General features: G+C 38.3%; 1 protein-coding gene across 3 annotated transcripts in view; it reads left to right on the forward strand.

The window, feature by feature from the left end:
• Positions 1-9566, forward strand: part of Pcb (Pyruvate carboxylase) — a 152355-nt gene extending 142789 nt beyond the window's left edge. For all 3 annotated transcript variants that reach the window (XM_076429319.1, XM_076429322.1, XM_076429321.1), the window contains 3 exons: positions 4517-4952; positions 7661-8057; positions 9019-9566. In XM_076429319.1, coding sequence (XP_076285434.1) covers positions 4517-4952; positions 7661-8057; positions 9019-9267 — 1082 coding nt within the window. In that variant the 3' untranslated portion in view covers positions 9268-9566. The remainder of the gene's footprint in view (positions 1-4516; positions 4953-7660; positions 8058-9018) is intronic.
• The last annotated feature ends 14812 nt before the right edge of the window (positions 9567-24378 follow it).

The raw sequence follows: 24378 nt of genomic DNA on the forward strand, positions 1-24378 counted from the left end.
AAGCTATGTATGTATTATAATTTTTTTGCGAATTTCACCTTAAAATATTTTTTTTGAATATGTAGATATTGCTTCTAAAAGAAATCTACAAACACACCATTGATTATTATATAGTCAGACATAAAAAAAAAAGAATTAATCAAGTAAAAAAAATGTATACCTATGCCGGGAGCGAACCTAGTATAAGCAGATCAACAGTCGAACGCCTAACGCGCTTTTTTTTTTTTAAACATGTTTATTGAATATATTAGTACAATCAGAGTTAACAGGAGTCAACAAACATAATAAAAATCTCCACACAGTATTGCTATGTTAAGCTGATTGTTCGCTCGCGTGCGAATCTCGGTGCTTGACAAATCTTTGGACGGTGGAAGAATAAATAGGAACTGTGTAACGGTTGGATTACTTGTAAGCTGAGGCGCCTTAACGGATAATGGAAGGGAGAATGGGGAAAAAGTTTTATTTAAAAAAAAACCCCTTAACAGTCTTTGGTATAGGATGTTTGCTTAAGTACTACTTAGGGACTAACTTATTACTAACAACGATATATACATATTGTATACATATAATATTAGGTAGCTATCGTGCCACGGTACAATATGATGATGTTGAGTTTTACATGTAGATCTCTCAAGTCATTTAAGTGGCCCTAGTGTGATGTTGGGCACTATAATTTTCCGCTCTTGTAGCTCTCGCATGTGAGTGTCATTTGGTGAGAGCCACCAGCATTTTTTTTTATCTAGTCGATGAAAATCTTGATGATCTTTCCTAGGTATGAACGCCTAACGCGCTGAGCCAACTGAATTGTTGGAAACGTGATTTATATTTCTAGATGTAATGTCTATACTGTAGAAATATTAATTAAGTTGATTTCATTTTTTAATTGCTTCTGTAGAATGCTCAAGGTTTATCAGAGCCTGATAGACTTACAGAATAAATAGAACGTAACAATTTTAAGGTTAGCTTAGTTCTTCGCGGAAAAAACGTCGAAAAAATCGGTTTTTATTTTTTTTAACAACAGCGCACCAAACCGAAAAATCTGAAAAAATTCATGAAAAATACTTATAACAATATACTGCTACTGTAAAAATACAAATGTGGACACTCTAGAACTGCCATGTGAAATCTGCATATTTTCGATTTTTTTGAGGTTTTTGATTTTTTACAAGCAGGATTTCCCTTTTAAAAATCTGAAACTAATTGCAAAGTATGTATTTGGGTTCTTGACATGTGTCAGATTTTTTTCAGAATTTCTAAACGTCATTAACTAGGGAAAATAGGCCAAAAACTGACTTTTCGATTTTACCCCATATATAACTACCCTCCCGATCGAGATACAGGGTTGAAATTTTGCACAGTATGTTTTTTCTTGGTGTTCTATCGAATGGCACATCGATAAAGGGCATTTTTGACTATCTTATCCGGCTATACCCATTGGCTATTTACAACCAAAAAGTTTGAAATTGGTCTCAATCGCGTGCATGCTATTAGGCAGAATGTTCATGAATTTTTTCGTAATTTTTTATTGAACATGGTGTGATTAAAAATTAATTTGGATGAGCACTTTTGACCATCTTATATCCGACTATACGATTTTTCATACTTACTATTTGAAAAAATCTGAAAAAATTCACAATCATAAGGAATAATATCTACAATTTTGTAGAATTTTTAAGTATACCATTAAATAGGGAAAATGTGGGAAAAACCAATAATTAGTTTTTACCCTTTCACTACCCTCCTGGTTGAGATAAAGGGTTTAAACTTACGAATATACATATAATATATATTTAAATTTTTTGGAAGGTTAAAAAATGTAATTAAAGAAGTAATGAAAAATAAAAATAAAACTCGCTGCACGCGGGGACTCGAAGGCTAGCTCCAGATTGCGATTGATACGCTCGACGCGACGGCTCGACGGCCGAATTTCAGAATCAGTTTCGTTTCCGTCAAGCAGGCGTGGATGTGGATGGAGAGTGCTAAAAATAGATTGTGGCTGGCGCAAGCGCACAAGCAGTGCACACGGACAGAGTAGAGGTACGCTGGTGTGTGTAGCGCGCGTGCAATCGAACAGGCACTCACACGGACAGAGTAGAGATACGTTCGTGTAGCGCGTGCGCAGTAGAAGCAACCTGGCGACGACGGTGCGTCAGAGTGGGGGGTCGAGTCGGCTGAGCGAGCGGAGGGGAAAAAACCCACGATCCATGATTCTGGCATCACTGCACGGACCTAAGGACTGAGCGTAACCCTGGCGGGGTAAGTCGAAAGATGGAAGGGATATCAACTTGTCGGCCATGTTGGATAGGGCCACAGTGTGGTGCGCCCTATAGGCGACTTTAAGTACTAGTGTAGCGTCTGTAGCACGTGGTTTGTAGAATATACGCGGTCGCGGTACGCCAGAACCATTTTGTGCCAGTACCCGTGCGCTATAGGGCTGTAACTTTTTCGAAGCTTCGAAGCGTATGAAGTTGTAACTTATGAGTTCCATACCATGTCAGGATTTTTGATAAATAAAAATATTAACTTTCAGTCACCGGTGACCAGTGATGCCATAATGAGCTCCAAACGGAGCTCCCGTACTCTCCTACATACCCCTTCCACTATTCCATTCCAGCACCGTGCGCAGGCGCACACTCCGCGGTCCCCATCGCGCACGTGCAACGTGTCTCCCATTCGTCCCACTCATTCCCCGTCATCAAAGAAGGCGTGCATCATTTCACCGTGACTCCCCGCATATGGCATCACTGCCGGTGACTGACACTGAACTTTCCGTTTGGATTTTTTGTAATTAAATTAAATTTAAAAGATTGCATTCTATTAATAAATTTCGGGATCATATCACGAATGTACTTAAAAAATAATACCTTGCAAACAAAATTTTAATGAGTTTTATTAAATTCGGTGAGATCGGATATCGCAGACTAAATGAAAAGAGAGGCAAGACAGGCTTGGCGCTTGACAAAACTCACGTATTCATTAGGGCTGTAAACACATTAATTTGTAAAAATGCCAGTGTGTATTGTGGAAGGTTCTGTTCCATGCTAAAAATGTAGTACAGACGCTAGTATTTAAAGTCGCCTATACAGCGCACCACAGTGTGGCTCCATCAAAAATGGCCACAGTCAACCATCCCTCCCCGCTCGCGGCACGCCCCCTCTCACCCATAAATCTACTTTGCGCTCAGTCCTTAGGTCCGTGGTAGTACCCGATATATACAGGGTGTTTAGCTACAGGTGGGAGAAAATTTAAGGGGTGGTTCTCGACGATAATATAAGACGAAAATGAAGAATAAAAAAATTGCGATTTCGGCTTCGTTATTTAGTTAATATCAGTTAAAAATCTGCCCAAAAAGCGGCAACTTCTCAACAGAGGTGCATGTTGCGTACATCACACAGGCGCGCGGCAGTCTCTACGAGACTCAAGTGACAAATGCATGCATACCTTGGTTCCCGTTTGGGGCCCCAGCAAGGTGTAAATGTTTAAAAAATCGTTGGACGACATTAAACCTACCTATTCGTTAAAATCCACAAGGGCATTTCTAATATCCGCCCTATGGAATTATCGAGTAGAAGGGGTCATGCCCTTTCACTTTTAAATTATTCTTCTTACAATTATTTCTTACACATATCCACAAATCCTTATCCTGCACTATAATTGTTCCTAACACCGTACTTAATACACTGGAACAAACCACACATATGCTCTAACAGTGATATTGTATGTGTATGAACACACGCACTACGAGTTTACAGAGAGTACAAGTTTACTGAGGGGAATGAGAAGAATGTAAAGAACTGGTAATCCTTTAATGTTGAAACACTGCACTTTATTGAACTTGATTTACGTCGCGAGACTCTCTCACAGACAAAACGGACATCTTGAGGTAGTGTGATTTTTGCGAACGGAAATCTTCGACGCGTGCGAGAAAAATCGTAGAAGCTAGCATTCGTATGCACACTGATTCAAGACACCATTTTGCTTACTGGGTAGTTCGTAATAATAAATTACATCTGCTGGTTGATCTGTATCAAGCATTTTGGTTGAGACGCAAATTACTCTCAAATTTTGTAATACACAAGTTTTTGTAAAATAGACCATTTCCAAAAAAAGAATAAAATAACGTATGTAAGAGAGTAAATGCTCGAGGAGGATTTGACAATAGTATTTATTTCGACCTTTCAATAGACTGTTCCGAAAAAGACTGAGGACTCTCCGTACGGCGTTGGCCACGAAGCCTCGGCCGATCGTCTTTTATACAACATTTGTTTAACGGACATGATAGTCCTTTTACACACGTGCTGTTCATTTATTTAACAGACATTCACTTGTTTAACGGACATTCACACACACACTCACACATGCATTCCCGTCTCTATCCTACATGTATTACATAAAGACTAAGAATACTAGGGTCTGTTTGAGTTTTTCATATACATATGTTCGGATAGTAACCTCTAGACAGCGCATTTTTATGCAAAAGGATTTTAATGCCTAACAACATTTCCATGATTTGCAGGAACGCCAGGCGATACTAAAATTGATCTCCGCGATGTTTCGGAATACTCTGCATACTGGGAACAAACGAGAACACTATACGCCCCATTCGAGTGTACGAGCACTATGAAGTCCGGAAACGCCGACGTGTATTTGAATGAAATACCTGGTGGCCAATACACGAACTTACAATTCCAGGCTTATTCTCTCGGATTAGGTGAATTCTTCGAAGATGTCAAAAAGGCTTACAGGGAAGCCAATTTGTTGCTGGGAGACATCATCAAAGTTACTCCAAGTTCGAAAGTTGTGGGCGATCTGGCCCAATTCATGGTACAAAATAAGCTCACAGCTGATGACGTGAGAAATAAGGCTGAAGAGCTGTCATTCCCCATATCAGTCGTCGAGTTCTTCCAGGGTGCTATTGGCGAGCCTTATGGAGGATTCCCTGAGCCGCTTAGGTAATTTCAATTGATGTACGGCGCGGCGTCTCTAGAAGGGGTGTGCGAGATCCCGAAATATCGGTTCGGGTCGGGACACGAAATTTTTTCGGGATCGAGACATTTACCCGAAAATTTCGAGATTCTCGAATACATCAGGATTCCCGAAAAAGTAGGAATTCTCGAAATAATTTCCTAGTGGCATTTATGGTTGTGGCCAACGGAGGCCAACAGAGGCCAACGGTTGGGATATGGTTAGTGGTGTTGCCTACAAATCCCCAAGATAGGGCATACGACGAAAAATTATGTCTATTTGCCAACGAATATCCGACGTTGAGCCTGCAATTATTATAGTCGGTTAATTAACGTGAAATATACGACGATAATACTACATTAGCCCAGCGAAAATCTGTCAACATTTAAGTGTATCGTCTAACACAGTGCTCCCCAACCTTTTTATTGCCGCGGACCGGTCAACGTTTGTTAATTTTACCGCGTCCCGATGAGGGGTGGGGTACGTTAATTGTTTATATTTTAGAGTGTTTTGATTTAATAATTTTAGTTTAATTGTATTTAATGTGTGTTCCTTGGGCGGCCCGGGGGTTGGGGACCAATGGTCTAGCAGACGCCAGAACTGATGCTCTCACCAAAAACATGCTATATTCCAAATTTATTTTTTTTCGTTATGGCGGCTGTAAAGACTGTAAAGATCTGTTATGTTGGGAAGGAAAAGGAAGGGGAGCGTTTCATCCTAGGTCCGCTAGAGGACTCATCGGTAAGGCTATCTAGCGGGCCGTGCCTTAGACGCTGGGATATCGGAAGGCGGTTGAGGACGGTGTATATGTATAGGGATTGGTGATGGATCAGGTACTAGCGGGAAAGGTCTTAACTATCTGTCCATCTTGTGGCGAGTGTAGGAGATTAGCTGCCACATCGTATTTCTGAATTTATGATATACCATAAAAATAACCGTAAACGAGAAAATCAGAATAATATGTGAGCGGGCCCAGTTGGCCGTTCGTATTATATTAGGTCAATCGGAAAGTTCCGTCCGTTTTTTTACAAAAAGTAGAGCTTTATTTAAGAAACAAAATGAAGAAGTACATTAATCAAAATATTGTCCATCGTTAGCGATGACTTCTCCCCATCTTTCGGGCAGCAAGCGAATTCCGCGATGAAAGAATGAGTCATCTTTGGAGGTTATCCAGTCAGAGATCCATTGTTCGACATCTTCGTAAGAGTTAAATCGTTCCTCAGCAAGTGCGTGTGCCATCGACCAAAACAAGTTATAGTCAGAAGGGGCACAGTCTGGCTAATAAGCCGCATGGGGTAGCATTTCCCAGCGAAGAGCTTCTAACGTTTCTTTGACAACTTTTGTGACGTTTCACAAGCAGAATTTCGCAGACGGTTTTTCGCTTTTCAATGTCTCTTGGCTTGAGTTCATATGGAATCCACTTTCCTTCCTCGTAGACCTTCCCCAAGGTTTTTAAACGACCGGAAATGACAGATTGAGCAGAATTTAACGCTTCTGCAATTTATTTTTGCGTTTGACATGGATCTTCATTCACCAATGCCTGCAATTCTTCGTCTTCGAATACTCGTGGCTGTCCAGAACGATCTTTGTCCTCCACAGTAAAATCACCATTTTTAAAGCGTCGAAACCATTCTCTACATGTTTTATCGGAAACAGCATTATCGCCATAAACGTCTACAATCATTCGATGAGCTTCAGCTGCAGTTTTCTTCCAATTGGAGCAGAAGATTAACACTTCGCACAAATGACGCTTATTCGGCTCAAATTCCGACATTTTCAATGTAGAAAAAAACGATGTTATTGATGCAAGCGTATATTGTTATGTATTGAATTTTATTGAAAGATGTCCAAACTAAAAAGTTAACATTACTTTAGACGTTATAGTTAACGACAGTTCGAGCTACAGCTACTCGACGCTGAACGGACGGAACTTTCCGATTGACCTAATAGTAACGTGGGTCCTACCTTGACTATGATCGTTGGCCCAACAGCATAAAAAGGCGACATTTCTAACGGTGTCCTATCAATAACCCAACGAAGGCCCAACAAAATGCCAACCATAAATGCTGCTAGGGTTGTCATGCCATTTATATCGTCTATCAAAGATGAGGTTAATACTGTACTTTGTATTTAATTTTTCTAATTCCGTTCAGCTTACAATTAGTCTTAGCTTATCAACAGACTACGGAATTTATGCATTTTTGATAAAAATGGGTAGGTCAAACACAAAACACTTAATAATTATAGCGTTTAGAGATGCTATTGTACTATTTCCAACTCGTTAAAATTGTTGAAGAAAGAGATGAATGTCTACGTAGTCCATGTATGTATCTACAATTAATTCAGACAATTTTACATGAAAATATCCGCGGTCTACTTGACAAATTCAAATTTTTAAGTTTTTGCAAAAATGCATAATTTTAATCAACTTTTATCGTCTTCGCGACGTTAGTTATGTGGACACGTTAAAAATGTTGAAGGACATCAAGGAATTATATTCAGCTTAATAAGATAATTACAAGAAGAATACAATTTTAATTTGTCTCCTGTGTCCTGCAATCAATGCGAACATCTTTTATTTTGCATAAAGATCCGCAGTCTAGTTATATGTTATGATGTAACGAAAGCACTCTTTACAAAAGTATATTTCACAATTATTTGTAAAGCAATCCCTGATACCATTTTATGGTTTTAGGTCGAAAATTTTGAAAGACATGCCAAGGATAAAAGGCAGACCTGGAGAAAGTTTACCACCTTTGGACTTCGCTGCTTTGAAAGCTGAATTGAAAGAATCTCACCCACACATTACGGACAGAGATGTTATGTCGGCGGCCCTCTATCCCAAAGTCACGGAAGAGTTTTTAACGTTTAAGGAAACATATGGACCAGTGGACAAATTGGAGACCAGAATTTTCTTGGTAGGGCCGAAGGTCGGGGAAGAGTTCGATGTGACTATTGAGAAGGGAAAAACGTTAGCTTTTAAGAAACTCGCCGTTGCAGAAGATCTTACGCCAAACGGAGAACGTGAAGTGTTCTTCGAGATGAATGGTCAACTCAGATCTGTATTTATCAAGGACAAGGAAGCCGTTAAGGTAAGATTAGATCCTTTATTTTGTTCAGCGTTCAGCGAACGGTCTGCACCAAAAGTATAAAGTTCGAGTAGTGCACTCTTGAGTGTCCGCTTTTTTACCCATTCAAGCGTCCGTCGCTATCCCCTCCAATTCCAAAAAATTCGATCTTGAACTAAACTTCGACCTTTAATTCATTTGTGTCAATGAACAATTCAAGAAACTCAAAATTATTTCTTTCCACGGAGAACAAATTATCCTGCTTCTATCAAACTATTCAATAATGGCAATAATGATTCTGCCCGATATTTACTGTTGAGCATAGTTAGGCTCGCATTTACTGAGGCCAGTGCACATGCAAGGAGGGAAAGCGAAATAATAAACCTCATTAAATGATATATTTTATTTATTGTAGTATTTGTATTAGTTTTCCTAGACCTCTAGATCTCTATGTAAAATAAAAATTGTCTGCATCGATTGCAAGAGATATAAACTAAATTGAATGCTACTTCTTCCGTACCGTTTTCTTTACAGTTGCATTGATTAAGTCTTTATGCAAAAGAAATTCTCGTCGTGAAAGGGAAAAGAAAATTTATATTTCTTGTATGCGACTACATTTATTTTAATGCTTATATAAATATTGATTAGAAACGAATCAAATTTTATTTCATTTGAAAAGAAAGGCGTAACAATCTTATTTGTTAGAGTTTGTCTAAAATCATCAGAAAGAGTCTGACTCGTTAAAATAGAGTGTGCTGGTTTGTAACATAAATTCTTCCGATTGCAAATATAAATACGCTCTAATTTTAACACTTTACAAATGCAGAAAACTGTGCTTAAATAAAAACTATTTACAAACTATTTCTCTACTTTGCTGATAAATGAAAAGAGAATACTGAAGACAACCGAATGAATTTGTGTTACGATCCAATAGATAAAAAGAAATTGTTCATATAAAAAAATTCGAAATATTTTTCTGTGTTAGGAGCTACATGTACATCCGAAAGCTGACAAAGCAAACAAAAGCCAAGTTGGAGCACCGATGCCCGGCACTGTGATCGATATCAGGGTTAACGTTGGTGACACGGTAGAGAAAGGAGCACCGCTGATCGTTTTGTCGGCCATGAAAATGGAAATGGTGGTGCAGTCACCGAAAGCTGGAAAGATCAAATCCCTCGAAGTGTCTCAGGGAATGAGATTAGAAGGAGAGGATCTAGTTTTGACTTTAGAATAAGGTTCCTTCGAACCTTCCAGAAACTAGGACGTCCCCAACATCGTGTCGCTGTATATATTCTTGAGACAAGAGTACGTTTTGTTTAAGTGATGGTTGCTGAATGTCGTTACCATTTGTATACGGTTAAGTCTTAATGGTCTAAGAACTTGTAGAGAACAGAAATTGTATATACTTTAGTGTTAATCAAAAGTTGAAATTTCATGGATCTTTCACGTTGAAATTTCATGGAACTATAAATATAAACCTATAAGGAAAGCATCCTTTTTCGAAATATATTTTCATCTTCTTGTTTAAACAGATGTGTACCTTAATATGTCTTCTACCCGTTAAATATTCAGTAATGTCATTTAAAACGTTAACAAAAAATAGCAATGCTGACATTCGTACGTTGTCTTATGAAAGTTAGAAGATTACCTACACCTGAATTTAATACCTACCTCAAAATAAGTCGATGAACAGAGCGAATAGAGGTTTAATTAAACAAAGGCGTAGCTCTTGAACAAATCTAAAAGAATATTGCATATAAAAAATCAATCTATTATATGTATTAGAATTTGCGTTATGTTATGTAATGCTTGCTCAAACAATTCTGTGACATCGTTACGTAATATATTTTCTATTATAATCGATTTCAATCAATTTCCTACATCTTCGCGTCACCTTACAATCATTTACTAGTATTTAATTTAATGTGACGCGAGTAAACCGTTTTTTTATTAGAAGTAAAGGGAAACCATTCGACAGTTTCAAGAGACCAGAGATAATTATTAAGCGTGACCATGCCTTGACAAATGCCTTATGTCACGACAAAACTAATCAGTAGACTGCGGATCGTTATGTAAAATAAAAATTGTCTGCATCGATTGCAAGAGATAGAAACCAACTTGCATGTTAGTTCTTCCCTGAATGATTTTAATAGACGAGAAATCTTCAAATCTAATTGACATCTTCAAATCTAAACATTTTCCAACAATTTTGAATTCCGTCTACTCAATTTTCCTGTAAATGCATAAAGATTTGGAGTCTACTAATCATATTCCCCGAAGCGTCACATCAGTAATTCTTCTAAAATAAAAAATGGTAGAGAGTATTTTTCCAATGTTTGTAATTTTATACAATATCAAAACACCAACCTAGAGAACATAATTATCTTTCATTTGGAAAATTACAGGAAATGTCACATTGAAATTTTATTTTTATGCTTTTATTTCACAGATTGATTTCAAATTCTTGAATACATTGTCAATTTCATACAATAGTATAAATTACGGAACTATACAGGATGAGTCCGATGAAACAGGACACCTAAATATCTCCGTTACTTTTCGTTGTACAAAAAAACTTCTTAGGACAAAGTTACACTGCTTGAAGGGCCACATGTAACGGTGTAAGGGAAAAAATTTTCAAGGTCATTTTTTATGAGATTTCAAGGTCATCGATGTTTTTTAAATGGAATGTTATATCTTCGTTAACGTAATGTTGTAGCTGACAAAATAACGAATTCATCCATGTAACACAATATGACCTACAAATGACCTTCAACCCAGAAAAATGGAATAAATAAAATTCAACGTGTAATATTCATTTGCTTTATTTCTGTTACGCAAAATGTTCAAAAATATTCCCTTGAGCTGCTATATATTCATTTAGCCGTGAAGTTACAGAACGTACTGCTGTGTAATTCATTTCTGAGGGAATCGACGCACAAGCCCTGACGATTCTTTCTTTCATGTCGTCTACAGTGGTTGGTGGTTCATGATAAACATCGTCTTTCAGTTTTCCCCATAGATAGAAATCAAGGGGTGTAAGATCTGGTGAGCGAGCTGGCCATAATACGGGTTCGTTGCTTCCAATCCAATGATTTGGAAACTTGTTATTTAAGAATTGTGTTACGACACGGGAAGAATGGGCTGGACATCCGTCATGTTGATACCACATATCTTCACGAATGTCCAAGGGTGTATTTTCGAGGAGAATTGCTAACGATTCTCGTAAAAGTGCAATGTATTTTTCTCCTTTTAATGTTCCGGTGATAAAGTGAAGCTCAATTATTTGGTTGTTTAAAATTCCACACCAAACGCTAACACCGCGGATTTTCAGATGACCAATAATGCATGTTTTTTAAATTTATCTGCCCGTGATTTTGTAAACGAAGCTTCATCGGTAAATAATACTTTATTAAAACATGCTCTATCGTTTATCAAGTGTTTGAATCCCGACTGGCAAAAGTTTACACGATTTACAAAGTCTCTACCATGAAGTTCTTGGTGAATTGATGGGTGAAAGGGGTGAAATTTTAGTTCATGGAGTATTTGCACTACACATTTTTGACTAATGACACTTTCTCGTGCGATTTGCCTCGTACTAGCATGAGGGTTTGTATCCACTGCTGCCAGAACATTAATTGTGTTTGCTTCATTCCTTACAGCCCTCACCTTCGTACATTTTTTATTTTCATCACTACCAGTTTCACGGAATTTATTTATCAAATCGGAGTAAACGGAAACTGATGGACAATTACGATTAGGAAATCGGTTCTTGTACAACCGCACTGCTTCTCTTAAACACTGTCGACTTTCTCCATAAATGAAAATCATATCAATCTTATTTTCCTTCAAATAACGCATTGTGAAACGTTCATTGATAAACTGATAGATTAGAAAACTTAGAAACAGTGGAAATCTGATAGCAAGAAGGTCTTCAGAGTAATTAGTAGTTGATAAATACGATTTTGTACGAACGCATAGGTGAAGGTATATCATAAATGTCTTCCTGTCAACACCGAATCTGTTATTATGTTGTGTGTTGGGGAATATTTTCTCAAGGGAATATTTTTGAACATTGTGCGTAACAGAAATAAAGCAAATGAATCTTACACGTTGAATTTTATTTATTCCATTTTTCTGGGTCGAAGGTCATTTGTAGGCCATATTGTGTTACATGGATGAATTCGTTATTTTGTCAGCTACAACATTACGTTAACGAAGATATATCATTTCATTTAAAAAAACATCGATTACATTAAAATCTCATAAAAAAATGACCTTCAAAATTTTTTCCCTTAAACCGTTACATGTGGCCCTTCAAACAGTGCAACTTTGTCCTAAGAAGTTTTTTTGTACAACGAAAAGTAACGGAGATATTTAGGTGTTCTGTTTCTTAGGACTCACCCTGTATATGTATACATATGTATACTATACATATACTAATATCGTAAACAGTATGTCTTAAAGCCGTCTTAAGACGTCTGTTTGATGTCTAAAAGATATTCAGGAGACGTTCGTAGTTATTAATTAATATAAATCTACAATTGAATGATTGAAAAGGTAATTATTTACAAAAGTATCACCCTCTCCGATTTTGATGAAATTTATATATGTTATGCAGCAACACATTCTAAACAACTTTTTCGTTTTCCAATATAGGGGGGTCGCTTTTAGTTTTCGAGATATTTGCAAAAAGCTATCGCGAATAGTGTATTGGATTTTTCGTATTTCTGAACGCTCCGCTGCAACGTAGACTGTTTCGGTGCGGCGTTTGTTTACATTTTGACGCTGTAGAGCAGGCGTGGGCACGGGTGGAGCCCCTCAAACGCCTGCTCCCCCCACCAAGCTTCCTTTCGGTGGCGCTCCTCGTGGCTCCGATGCACGAGGCCTGCGCACTGCTTGTGACAAGCGAAACGCGTCCTTCCTACATAGTAACGACGGATGCTGGTGGGGGACAGTGGGCGCTACGATGGGGACAGTTTTGCCTCAATTGAGGCAAAATTGCCCACGCCTGCTGTAGAGCGTCTGGATATTCGTATGCGTGGTTGGGCCGGCCTAACGGCTGGCCCTCTCCGCCCCCCACTGCCTAACCCTAACTAATTCCGATCGCATCATTTTTCCATTACTAGTTCAAATTCTGTATGACGGCTATATAGAATGAAAAGATTATGCGATTAGAATTAGCTAGGGTTAGGTGGTGGGGGGCGGAGAGGGCCGGCCTGACGGCCGGCCCAACCACGCATACGAATATCCAGACGCTCTACAGCAGGCATGCACAGGCGGACGTTTTGGGAGCAGGAGCAATCGACCCTGCTCCTGAGCAGGGTCGGAGCAGTGACCTTGCTCGGACGTATGGAAGGGGAACCCACCAATTGTAAACGGAGCACGAGAGAAGACGAGAAGAAGAGCGTATGAGAGTGGGGGCGGCGTCTACGTTGTTGTAGTCTGACCACTCCGGCGCTCTCTCCACTTCCCCACGCCCCTCCCACTCGTCTTCTCTCGTGCTCTGTTTACAAGTCACGCTTAGTGGGTTCCCCTTCCATACGTCCGATCTGCTCTGAGAGCATACGGGGAGCAACTTGGGAGCACGGGAGTTGCTCTGAGAGCAAAGAGCTGTGCATGCCTGCTCTACAGCGTCAAAATGTAAACAAACGCCGCACCGAAACAGGTCTACGTTGCAGCGGAGCGTCCAGGAATGCGAAAAATTCAATACAGTATTCGCGATAGTTTTTTGCAAATATCTCGAAAACTAAAAGCGACCCCCAATATTGGAAAACGAAAAAGTTGTTCAAAATGTCCATATCTATAACATATATAAATTTCATCAAAATCGGAGAGGGTGGTACTTTTGTAAATAATTACCATTGAAAACAGTGATTACAAACTTCATGAACAAAATTTTGCGCAGGAATACAATTTAAAGCTGAAATATGTTTTCCGCCACTGGCGGAAACTCATGTCGCGCGAAGATATTTTGCATTCTCGTTCGAAAAAAACGTCGACTATGCAAACTTCACAGGGGGGTTTCTCAAGATAAAAGTCTGCTCTTTCGCGTGGTATAGTTCAATTTTTCGCTGGACCCTTATTTTTTGAGATAAATTCGAAAATATCCTCAAAAATTGGTGCAAAGTGGTGTCTTTCCGTCTTTAATGATTGTTTAAACATGTTCAAACATTCATAATGTATTGATATTGGATATCACTGTATTCGGGAAAGTCTACAGAATCTTTTGCTGTAAAGAACAATTCAATATCGTTTATAATAACATCGCAATATTGGTTTAAAGTTGAAAAATATGTCTTTTTTTAAACTCCATTTTCTCAAACACTGGACGTATAGGAAAAAAATGAAAAATAGATTCGGAATCAGCGCGGAAAACTCTATAAGAATCGCATAGTGGGAATCGAAATACTTTTTGGCTGTTAGACAGTGTTATTACTATTATTGTTGATTTTCAACATTTTTCTATTGAATAATATCTAAATTAGAGTCTACAATCTCATTTTTTATTTAAGAGGTGATAAGTGAACAAATTTGGTGAGGTGCCATTATTTAAAAATATATAGACATGTTTTCAAACATATTTGTTTCCATTAAAATACGAACTCGATGCAGAAAGTTGATAAATTATAATGAATCAACAATTTACGTGTAAGTAGCTGCAATACAATACGAAATTTTAACGTATTGTATTCATGAAATCATTGTACATACAGGGTGTTTACCTACAGGTGGGAGAAAATTTAAGGGGTGGTTCTCGACGATAATATAAGACGAAAATGAAGAATAAAAAAATTGCGATTTCGGCTTCGTTGTTTAGTTATTAACAATTAAAAATCCGCCTAAAATGCTGCAACACTTCTAACAAAAGTATACGTTGCGTACGTCAGACAGGCGCGCGACAGTCTCGTATCAAGTGACAAACGCATGCATACCTTGGTTCTCATTTGGGGCCCCAGCGAGGTGAAAATGTTTAAAAAATCGGTGGACGACATTGAACCTACCTACTCGTTAAAATCCACAAGGGCATTTCTAATATCCGCCCTATGGAATTATCGAGTAGAAGGGGTCAATGCCCTTTCACTTTTAAATTCTTCTCACACATATTCATAAATCCTTATCCTGCACTATAATTGTTCATAACACCGTACCTAATATACTGGAATAAACGCTCTAGCACTATTTACAATATCATACACACGCACTACAAGTTTACAGAGTCATGCGATTTCTGCGAACGGAAATCTTCGACGCGTGCAAGAAAAATCGTCCGTACAAGCTAGCATCTGTATGCACACTGATTCAAGACAGCTGATGAGGTCGATGCCAGATCGATAAAACAAATGAAGGTTTACAGCAAACTACCGTCCAAACATTGCGCGTTGCTATACCAATACATTGTCTATCCTGTTTTCACGAATTTCGTGATTCTTTCTCATTCTGTCTGTGACCGCGAAATATCTCATGTGTGTGCATTGACCACATTAGCTGTCTTGAATCAGTGTGCATACGGATACTAGCTTGTACGGACGATTCTTCTCGCACGCGTCGAAGATTTCCGTTCGCAGAAATCGCATGACTCTGTAAACTCGTAGTGCGTGTGTATGATATTGTAAATAGTGCTAGAGCATTTATTCCAGTATATTAGGTACGGTGTTATGAACAATTATAGTGCAGGATAAGGATTTATGAATTTGTGTGAGAAGAATTTTAAAGTGAAAGGGCATTGACCCCTTCTACTCGATAATTCCATAGGGCGGATATTAGAAATGCCCTTGTGGATTTTAACGAGTAGGTAGGTTCAATGTCGTCCACCGATTTTTTAAACATTTTCACCTCGCTGGGGCCCCAAATGAGAACCAAGGTATGCATGCGTTTGTCACTTGATACGAGACTGTCGCGCGCCTGTCTGACGTACGCAACGTATACTTTTGTTAGAAGTGTTGCAGCATTTTAGGCGGATTTTTAATTGTTAATAACTAAATAACGAAGCCGAAATCGCAATTTTTTTATTCTTCATTTTCGTCTTATATTATCGTCGAGAACCACCCCTTAAATTTTCTCCCACCTGTAGGTAAACACCCTGTATAAGTAAGTATGGCATGTATGTAGGCATATGTATATGTAAAAAGTGACAATGTTTTTCCTTTTGTTCGGCGTCGACCGATGGTCGGCGGCGCCTGAAGCTGGAACCGCTCAGAAATGAGCGCGCGAGGAAGGCAATGAGGGAATCGTGCGAATGAGGGAGAGAGAGATGTTTCAATTGAAGGTCACAATTGCAAGTTATTGTCACTGTTCCGGATGCAAACGAATACAGGAGTCGATGGATCGAGTTACGGAGATCTTGATCGTGCTAAACTCTGCCCTTTTTCAGCGCGACGGAAATCTTGAGCTTCCCTTTAACGAGGGCCGCCGCGAACGGAAGATCTTCAGCGCGTAGGTGGGAAATCTTGCCGCGGTGCAGACGCACGAGTCGCGATAAGAGAAAATGAGATCCACACCGACTCTCAAACTAATTATAACCGGAGTGCAAATTAATAGTAAAGATACTAAAAGACATAAGTATCGCGAACAAACAACTAGATAGAACGTGAAGCGTGATTCGAAGAACAGAGAATCGAAGAAAATTGTATTAACTCGCAGAACTGATCGGAAGAGGCTCGCTCCGCCAAGGGAGGGCCTTTAAATATTCGCCGAAACGGCAGGCGGGGTCGCACGTGATTGGTTCCGGATCGATCGCATGATCCGGGAAGACGACGGTTCAAGATTCGAATCGTAGAGATTTGCGGGTGATGGAAGCTGACAAACACACCGTAGCCTCGCGCTACGGTTACGCATGATCGCTACGCGACTCTAAACAGGGTTGAAAAAAGAGCAGAGCGAACGGAGCTCGACGGTTGGCGTACCGACCGGCAAATTCACAATTCGAATCTTGAACACCTTTGCTTACATTTCAAAGCATTGCACAATGGTATATAATACAAAGAAATCCAGAAGCGTCAAATATTGACGTTGCTTCAATTTTTATACCAACGAGCGTCTAAGACAGTGTTCTAAGTGTATTTATACAGATATTAAAGTTGGACGAATGTAATTATATTTATAAGATGTAAAAGGAGCAAATGCAAAAAGTCTTTTACAATTCGAGACAGTCCGAGACATTTTTTCCCGACATATAATTCCTTTTCCACAATATACATATAGCATATATGTATAAATGTATGTATATTTAAGATGCACTATAATGGAGAAACTCAAGTTTCAAGAATAAACAATGTTCAAGCCCGATGTGGCACGTTTTCCCGTTGTTCGATCGATCTAAAATTTTGTATGGATTTTTTTTTAGTCGGTGCCACAGTCTTAGGGGATGTTCCGACTAAAAATCGAAGGTCGAAAAATAAGGTCCACCCTAAGTGTACAGCGAACTTTATGGTGACACTAGCTACACCATGAGGGCTTTACACCATCGAACTTGGTCCACATTTTTGTCCAATAAAACAGTGAAAAAAATTGTACTTAATAATTTTAAAGGTGTTGTTTTAAAGGGGATGCTTTCATCTTAAAAGCTGTGGAAGATCCATTCACGACGAAAATTTTTTAACGTTTTCACAAAGGTTTCAGTTTGTAGCATTTTTGTGGAAAAATATATGGATCTTCGGTTTCTCGTTTGCTACATCATGTAAAAGTATCCTAGAAGGAAATGAATAAAAGTGTGCGAAAGTAGAACCTTGAAGTTTTGAAATGTGTCCAAATTTATTGCTACACGATTGTTTTTTACGTAATTACAACATATTAAATATCGTCAATTTCTCAAGAATCCAAAATTTCATTTTATAAATATAGCATTATGTAAGCTTTAATTAACAATTTATTACCTTCAGATTAAACGGTTTTATTCAAAAGTGTGTTTTTATAATTATTACAATCTTACTATAAAACAAGTGCATTATACTTGAAAGGAATTTCGATATTTTCTACGTTGAAGTTTCACTTAACTTGGGAAAATTAAACTCGCAAGCATGATTGGTAGGCACTTTTGAAGTTTTAGCAAAAATAGATTCCCTTGCGAAGTTAATCTGCTGCTATACGCCCCCTAATAAATTATCAGCTGCAGCGCCAGACACAAGTCTCTCTGATAATATGATATTAATACACAAATGTTAAAGTTAGGAAGATTCACGTACTCGTGTCGATACATGCATATGTAGGTATACATATACTCATTCATGAATATTTATTGATTGCCGTTATGTCGATATGACAGTGGTGCATATTCACTTCAGAAAGAGCCATAATAGTACAGTCATTTGGTAGTTTTACCTGGAAAGTTTTCCGGGAGTTTTAAAAATGTGTAATTTTATAGATTTCGATGTGCTCTTTCCGAATTTCAACTTTGTCAACTCGTATCTTTGCCGCTCGCGCCGCCATATTGGAAAAATGGCGCCTAATAGCAGTTTTTTGACAATATCTCCTTTCCGACTCATTTTACGATAAAAATATTCATATACAAAATTAAACTAGAGAAAATTTCCTACAATTTATGTAATAACAATTTTTTTTGTAAAATCAATAGTTTTGGCGTACGAGCTGCGCAGACTATTATTCATCTACACCAACACGTGTTTTTCGTATATTTACGAAAAATATTTTACTGTGCGTAAAGTCAAAATAAATAATTAAATTACAGATGGAAACAATTTAAAAAATGTTAATTTCTCATTTTAAACATGGAGAAATTTTCAAAATGTACATAATTCAATACATACAGGGTGTCCCAGAACAAGTGTCGTTCCTTGAAATGGGAGGTTCCTGAGACCATTCTAAGAGACATTTTCCTTTGCACCAATGTCAACTGCGGCTTTGTTTAGGAGTTATTAACGAAAAACACGGACCAATCAGAGCGCGCCCTGGGCCGCCGCACCGTCACGATGCGATGTCACGGCGTACCGCGACACTCGCTTGCCGGCGCGGCTTGGCGCACCGGGCCAGGGCGCGCTCTGATTGGTCCGTGTTTTTCGTTAATAACTCCTAAACAAAGCCGCAGTTGACATTGGTGCAAAGGAAAATGTCCCTTAGAATGGTCTCAGGAACCTCCCATTTCAAGGAACGACACTTGTTCTGGGACACCGTGTATACAGGTTGTCCTGCTGAAATGAGATCAGCAGGATATCTCAGAAGACGTTGCCGTTATTAAAAAAGTGTTCGTACAAAAGTTGTTTGGTATGATGGGCTACATAATAAAAAATATAAAAAAAATTTGTTTGATTTTTGCTTTTTTTAGCAAAGCGAAGAAGATTACGCTAAATTTCGGAATTGTGCATTGCATGTGGATTAGGCCTACTGGGGACACCACGATAGAAAAAACGCGCCGCTTACTCTACCTCAAGGTGGTTAGGTGGTAGGTGTGGAAATGAGTTTTTTAGCCAAAATGCATGTTGAAGTACACTTTGCGGCGCTCGTACGCCAAAACTATTGATTTTACAAAAAAAATTGTTATTACATAAATTGTAGGAAATTTCCTCTAGTTTAATTTTGTATATAAATGTTTTTAACGTAAAATGAGTCGGAAAGGAGATATTGTCAAAATCTGCTCTTAGGCGCCATTTTTCCAATATTCGGAAAGAGCATATCGAAATCTATAAAACTACCCATTTTCAAAACTCCCGGAAAACTTTCCAGATAACCTATTTTTCGAACCAAATGACTGTACTATAACAGCACAGGAAATCATTGTTTCTAGGTGAAAAAAACTTCGAACCTACTTCTTTTTAATGAGCAGTGGCGGATCAAGCCATCTGGGGGTCCTAAGCGGTCAAAATTTCGGGGCCCCCCTAAAAGAAAGTTTCAAGAAAAACTCTCATACAGTTATACCCAAAAACGAAAAGTAATCACAAATTCCAGAGTGCAACTTAGAGGCCATACATTTTACATTGAACAATTAATGACCTTTTCTTTTTTAGCAAAGGTACCTGTTAACGGTAGCCACGACTGTTGCACAATTTTTCAAGCTAAACATTTTCTGCTACAAGAACGGGGCCCCCAAAACCAAACCGCGGGGTCGCCCGTGGCCGCTTTAATCTGATTACCACTTAATCTGCTCCTGTTAATGATTTTTACATCGATCGATTCTTTAGAAAACATCACTAATCATAATGTCAGAGAGAGAGAGAGAGAGAGAGAGAGAGAGAGAGAGAAATTTTAGACATTGTTTAATACCAGTTTTCTATGTCGTTTAGCTGACTTTCATAGAGCAGAACTAGTAAATTCGTACGAATACCGTCTTGAAATTATTTTGCATCAAGTTCAAACTACACAGAAGAGATTCTGACAAAAATCGGCTGTGTGCTAGTAAGTTCTAACCAGCCTGCCACAATTTGTTAAAGTTTTTATAACATCGTACGGTGGTGGATTGAATTCTCCTAGCAGACGACACTCGCGCGTGAATGTGTGGTACACTCACACACCGCTAGACCACGTATATGTACGTACGCGAGCATTGCAAGGGTCCGGTATTCCACTTCTGATTTCTCGATAATGCAAAGACAGGGCTTTTTAGTAGTCAAAATCGCTAGATGAAAGATCAATCTAGGGCGCTGTTTGCCTCAAAAGTGCTTCTTTTAACGTTTCCGAGCGATAGTTTTGCAATATTCGGCTGCATGTTGCCCGTCAGATGGCGCTGCAGTCACGCCGGCGTACTAGCTTCTCCGACGGGCAACATACAGTCGAATATTGCAAAACTATTGCTCGGAAACGTAAAAGAAGGACTTTTGAGGCAAACAGTGACCTAAATTGATCTTTCATCTAGCGATTTTGACTACTAAAGAGCCCCGTCTTTGCATTATCGAGAAATCAGAAGTGGAATACCGGACACTTGCAATGCTCGCGTACGTACATATACGTCGTCTAGCGGTGTGTGAGTGTTCACCCGCGAGCGTTGTCTGCTGGAAAAGACCCCCTTAAAAAGAGATTATTTTGGTCAAGAAGAGGGTCGTAAAAAAAAGAAACACTGCACTACTATATATTATAATATTATAATGGCGTAATTTCATTTGTTTTTCAATTATTTAACTATGTTCTACCAATCCGACTATCTCGAAACTTTCAGATACATTAGATAGGTAATAGAACAATGTTTCTATGTGAGTTTCGCCAACTTGTTTGTGGTATTTTTCTGACTAAAATGACACTAAAAGGCGATATAATTTCAACCGTGTTTAGTGGTTTAATTGACGATTAAAGTTTCGGGCGCAAGAAAGGACAGCGCGATCCGTGTTTACTTTACATGCTGTCCTTTTCTACGTTCGGCATCCTTTGTACTTTCGGCGCGGTCGACGCAGTCATAAAAAAACTACGCGCGGCAGAAATGAAACTTCTTGCAGTCTAGTAATGTTTAGAAGTAAATTAACATTGGAAATGGTAAATAATCCTGATGAAGCGACAACAAGATCAGGAACAACTCTCGATGCAGTATTTGCAAGACATTTAGATAAAATTCAATCAAGAATATTTGCATCATATTTTAGCTATCACAAGCCAATTGTTTCAATAATAGAATCATAGAAAATCATAGAAAAAGTAATGAATGTTCAAAATTTGCAACGCAAAGAAGGAGAGCGTATGGGAAAGACAGAGACACAGTAAATAGCATTTCCCATACGCTCTCCTTCTTTGCGTCGCAAATTTTTCTATGATTCTACAAGAACTACGAAACATGTATTTTAAATTTTCATTAAGGGCCCTAATAAAACAGTAAAAAGATGCCTTTTTTATTTTTGCATGTTAACTTTGTAAATTATAATTTTTTGGAAAATCTTTTTTGCATATCATTTCATAAACCAGTGCTTCTAATTGATTCTAAAAAATCAGGTCGTTTGCTACAATTATAAAAAAGTTATTCTGTTTTAAAGGGCGTTCGAATACTTTCGTGAGCCACTGTATATAACATACAACTTCTCCAAAATTGGTTAATAACTAACAATTTAAGCATCAAACCTGCATAAAACTGAAGTGGGAATGTAGCCAAGGCTTCATTTTACATTCTACAATCTTAAAAGTTCACCAATGAAGTCTTTAAAGTTAGTAAATTAATTATGAAAATGTTACTTGTCAAACTATTCGAGGTTATTCGCGAAACTTCGTCACTTCCGTAACGCTAGAAAATTGTAGCCCCCACAGCACACACAAAGAAGTTTCACTTCAAAAATAGTGTCCCTACACGATCTCTCTCCCTGCTCGTAACGTAACAAATCGTGACTTTACTGTACCATTGTTTGAAAATAACGAAAAGCAACAGCACTTATGCACTACTTAAGAGTCGCAAAGATCAGGACGAACGAGATCATGGTCAACAGAGAAACGACGCGACGCTTACCTGGAAGCGAGATTAGAGAGAAGTTTAAAAACCAAGTGGATTGCCTTGACACGATAGGAGTCATCGGACGTGAGAAAAATATTATACTCAAACGCGATGATGAACTTCGACGACACAAATTGATTACCCACTTTAATGTTACACTCCCAAAGAATCTCCCAAGAATCTTTAATTTCTCGTGTTAATATTATGCTAGCGTGGAAACTCTGTGTAGTGTGTAAAACATACCTTCTGGGAATATGTGAACAGAACATAGATTGACTATAATTCAATGAGTTCTCTTAATTGGAATGGAAACACATAATTCGACACATACAAAATGATAGCACACTGGAACTATATTTATATATTCTTCAGTGTTTCATGAGCTTCCACGGAGTTACAGTATTCAATTTGTGTTTAGAGCTTTGTCGTATTGCTATTCTCTTAATGGGTCATGGCAAAAAGTGTAGCGATGTGACTTCCGATGTGGATGCGCCTTAATGGAGACAGGGGGAGAGGAGCGCAGAGAGCGCTAGTGTGTCGGATATTTTGCCTGATGGAGAATATTAATGTTAACTTTTGTTATATCATTTAATAAAGTACGTATGTAGTAGTGATGGTGAGTTCGAATAATTGCCCCTCAATCACGTAGCTTTATCCACCGTACGGCGAGATTATCCAACAAAAAGATTAGTGAAAGCGAAATTAGCAGAATTTTAGCTCTGAGAAAACAAAAGTTGTCTATTACTCAAATTGCAAAAGAAGTTAGTCGCAGTTGAAAAGTTATATACAATTTGCTGAAAGATACAAGTGCATATGGAAATGGAATCAATGAAAGTACAGGAAGGCCAGCAGCATTATCTGAACGCGATACACGAGCAATAATACGTGCTGCTTCCAATTTTTGTGCTACTGCAAGAGAGATTGCTAAGAAAGCTGGAGTCGAAACACATACTCAAAATGTTCGTTGTGTACTTCAGACTAGTAATATTATAAATCGGTCTAGAACAACAGCAAAACCATCATTAAACGCAAGACATAAGGAGGCACGTTTGTTATTCGCAAAAGAACATATACGTTGGAAAAAGACTTGGAGAAAAGTAATTTTTACGAATGAGAAGCGGTTCAACCTTGATGGACCAGACGGATGTACACATTATTATCGTGATATTCGTAAGCAGCCATCGACAAAAATTCGACACCAAATGTATGGAGGTGGAGTAATGGTCTGGGCTCGTATCGGATATAAAGGAAAGACAGAAATAAAGTTTATTCACGGGACAATGAATAGCGTTCGTTATCTCCAATTAATAAAATATCAAATTTATACGTATGCAGAACGATTACTGAAGCATCATTATATTCCAACAAGATAATGCTGCAGTACATACTGCTAAAATTGTTAAGGAATATTTTTTAAATGAAAATAGCTCCACTCCTCAATGGCCGGCGTGCTCACCCGACCTTAATATCATTGAAAATTGCTCGGCAATGCTTTCGCAAGCAGCGTATGCTGACGGCCAACAATTTTCTCTCTCAAACATGAATTAATTAAAAACTTACATTACAACTGAATGGGAAAATTTAATTTAGACAAAAATTAAAGAACTACATAATTCTGTACCTAAAAGGATGGTGGAAATCATAAAAAACAAAGGAGATTCCACACATTATTAGAAAAATATAGTTTGGTGTATATATTGTTATAAGAAATAGGTATGCTTTTGTTTCATGAAACATATAGTTGTAGTGTATAAAATATATATCTTTATTTTTCAAGTGTATCATTTCGTTTGTGTCGGATTATGTGTTTCCCTTCCTATTAAGAGAACTCATTGAACTAAAGTCAGTCTATGTTTTGTTTACATATTCGCAGAAGGTATGTTTGACACACTACACAGAGTTTCCACGCTAGCATAATCTTAACACGAGAAATTAAAGATAGCACACGTGTGCTATCTTGTTCTTTGGGAGTGTATATCCGCTTTTGAT

This window comes from Lasioglossum baleicum, chromosome 8 (assembly GCF_051020765.1).
Source record: "Lasioglossum baleicum chromosome 8, iyLasBale1, whole genome shotgun sequence".
NCBI classification, from domain to species: Eukaryota; Metazoa; Arthropoda; class Insecta; order Hymenoptera; family Halictidae; genus Lasioglossum; species Lasioglossum baleicum.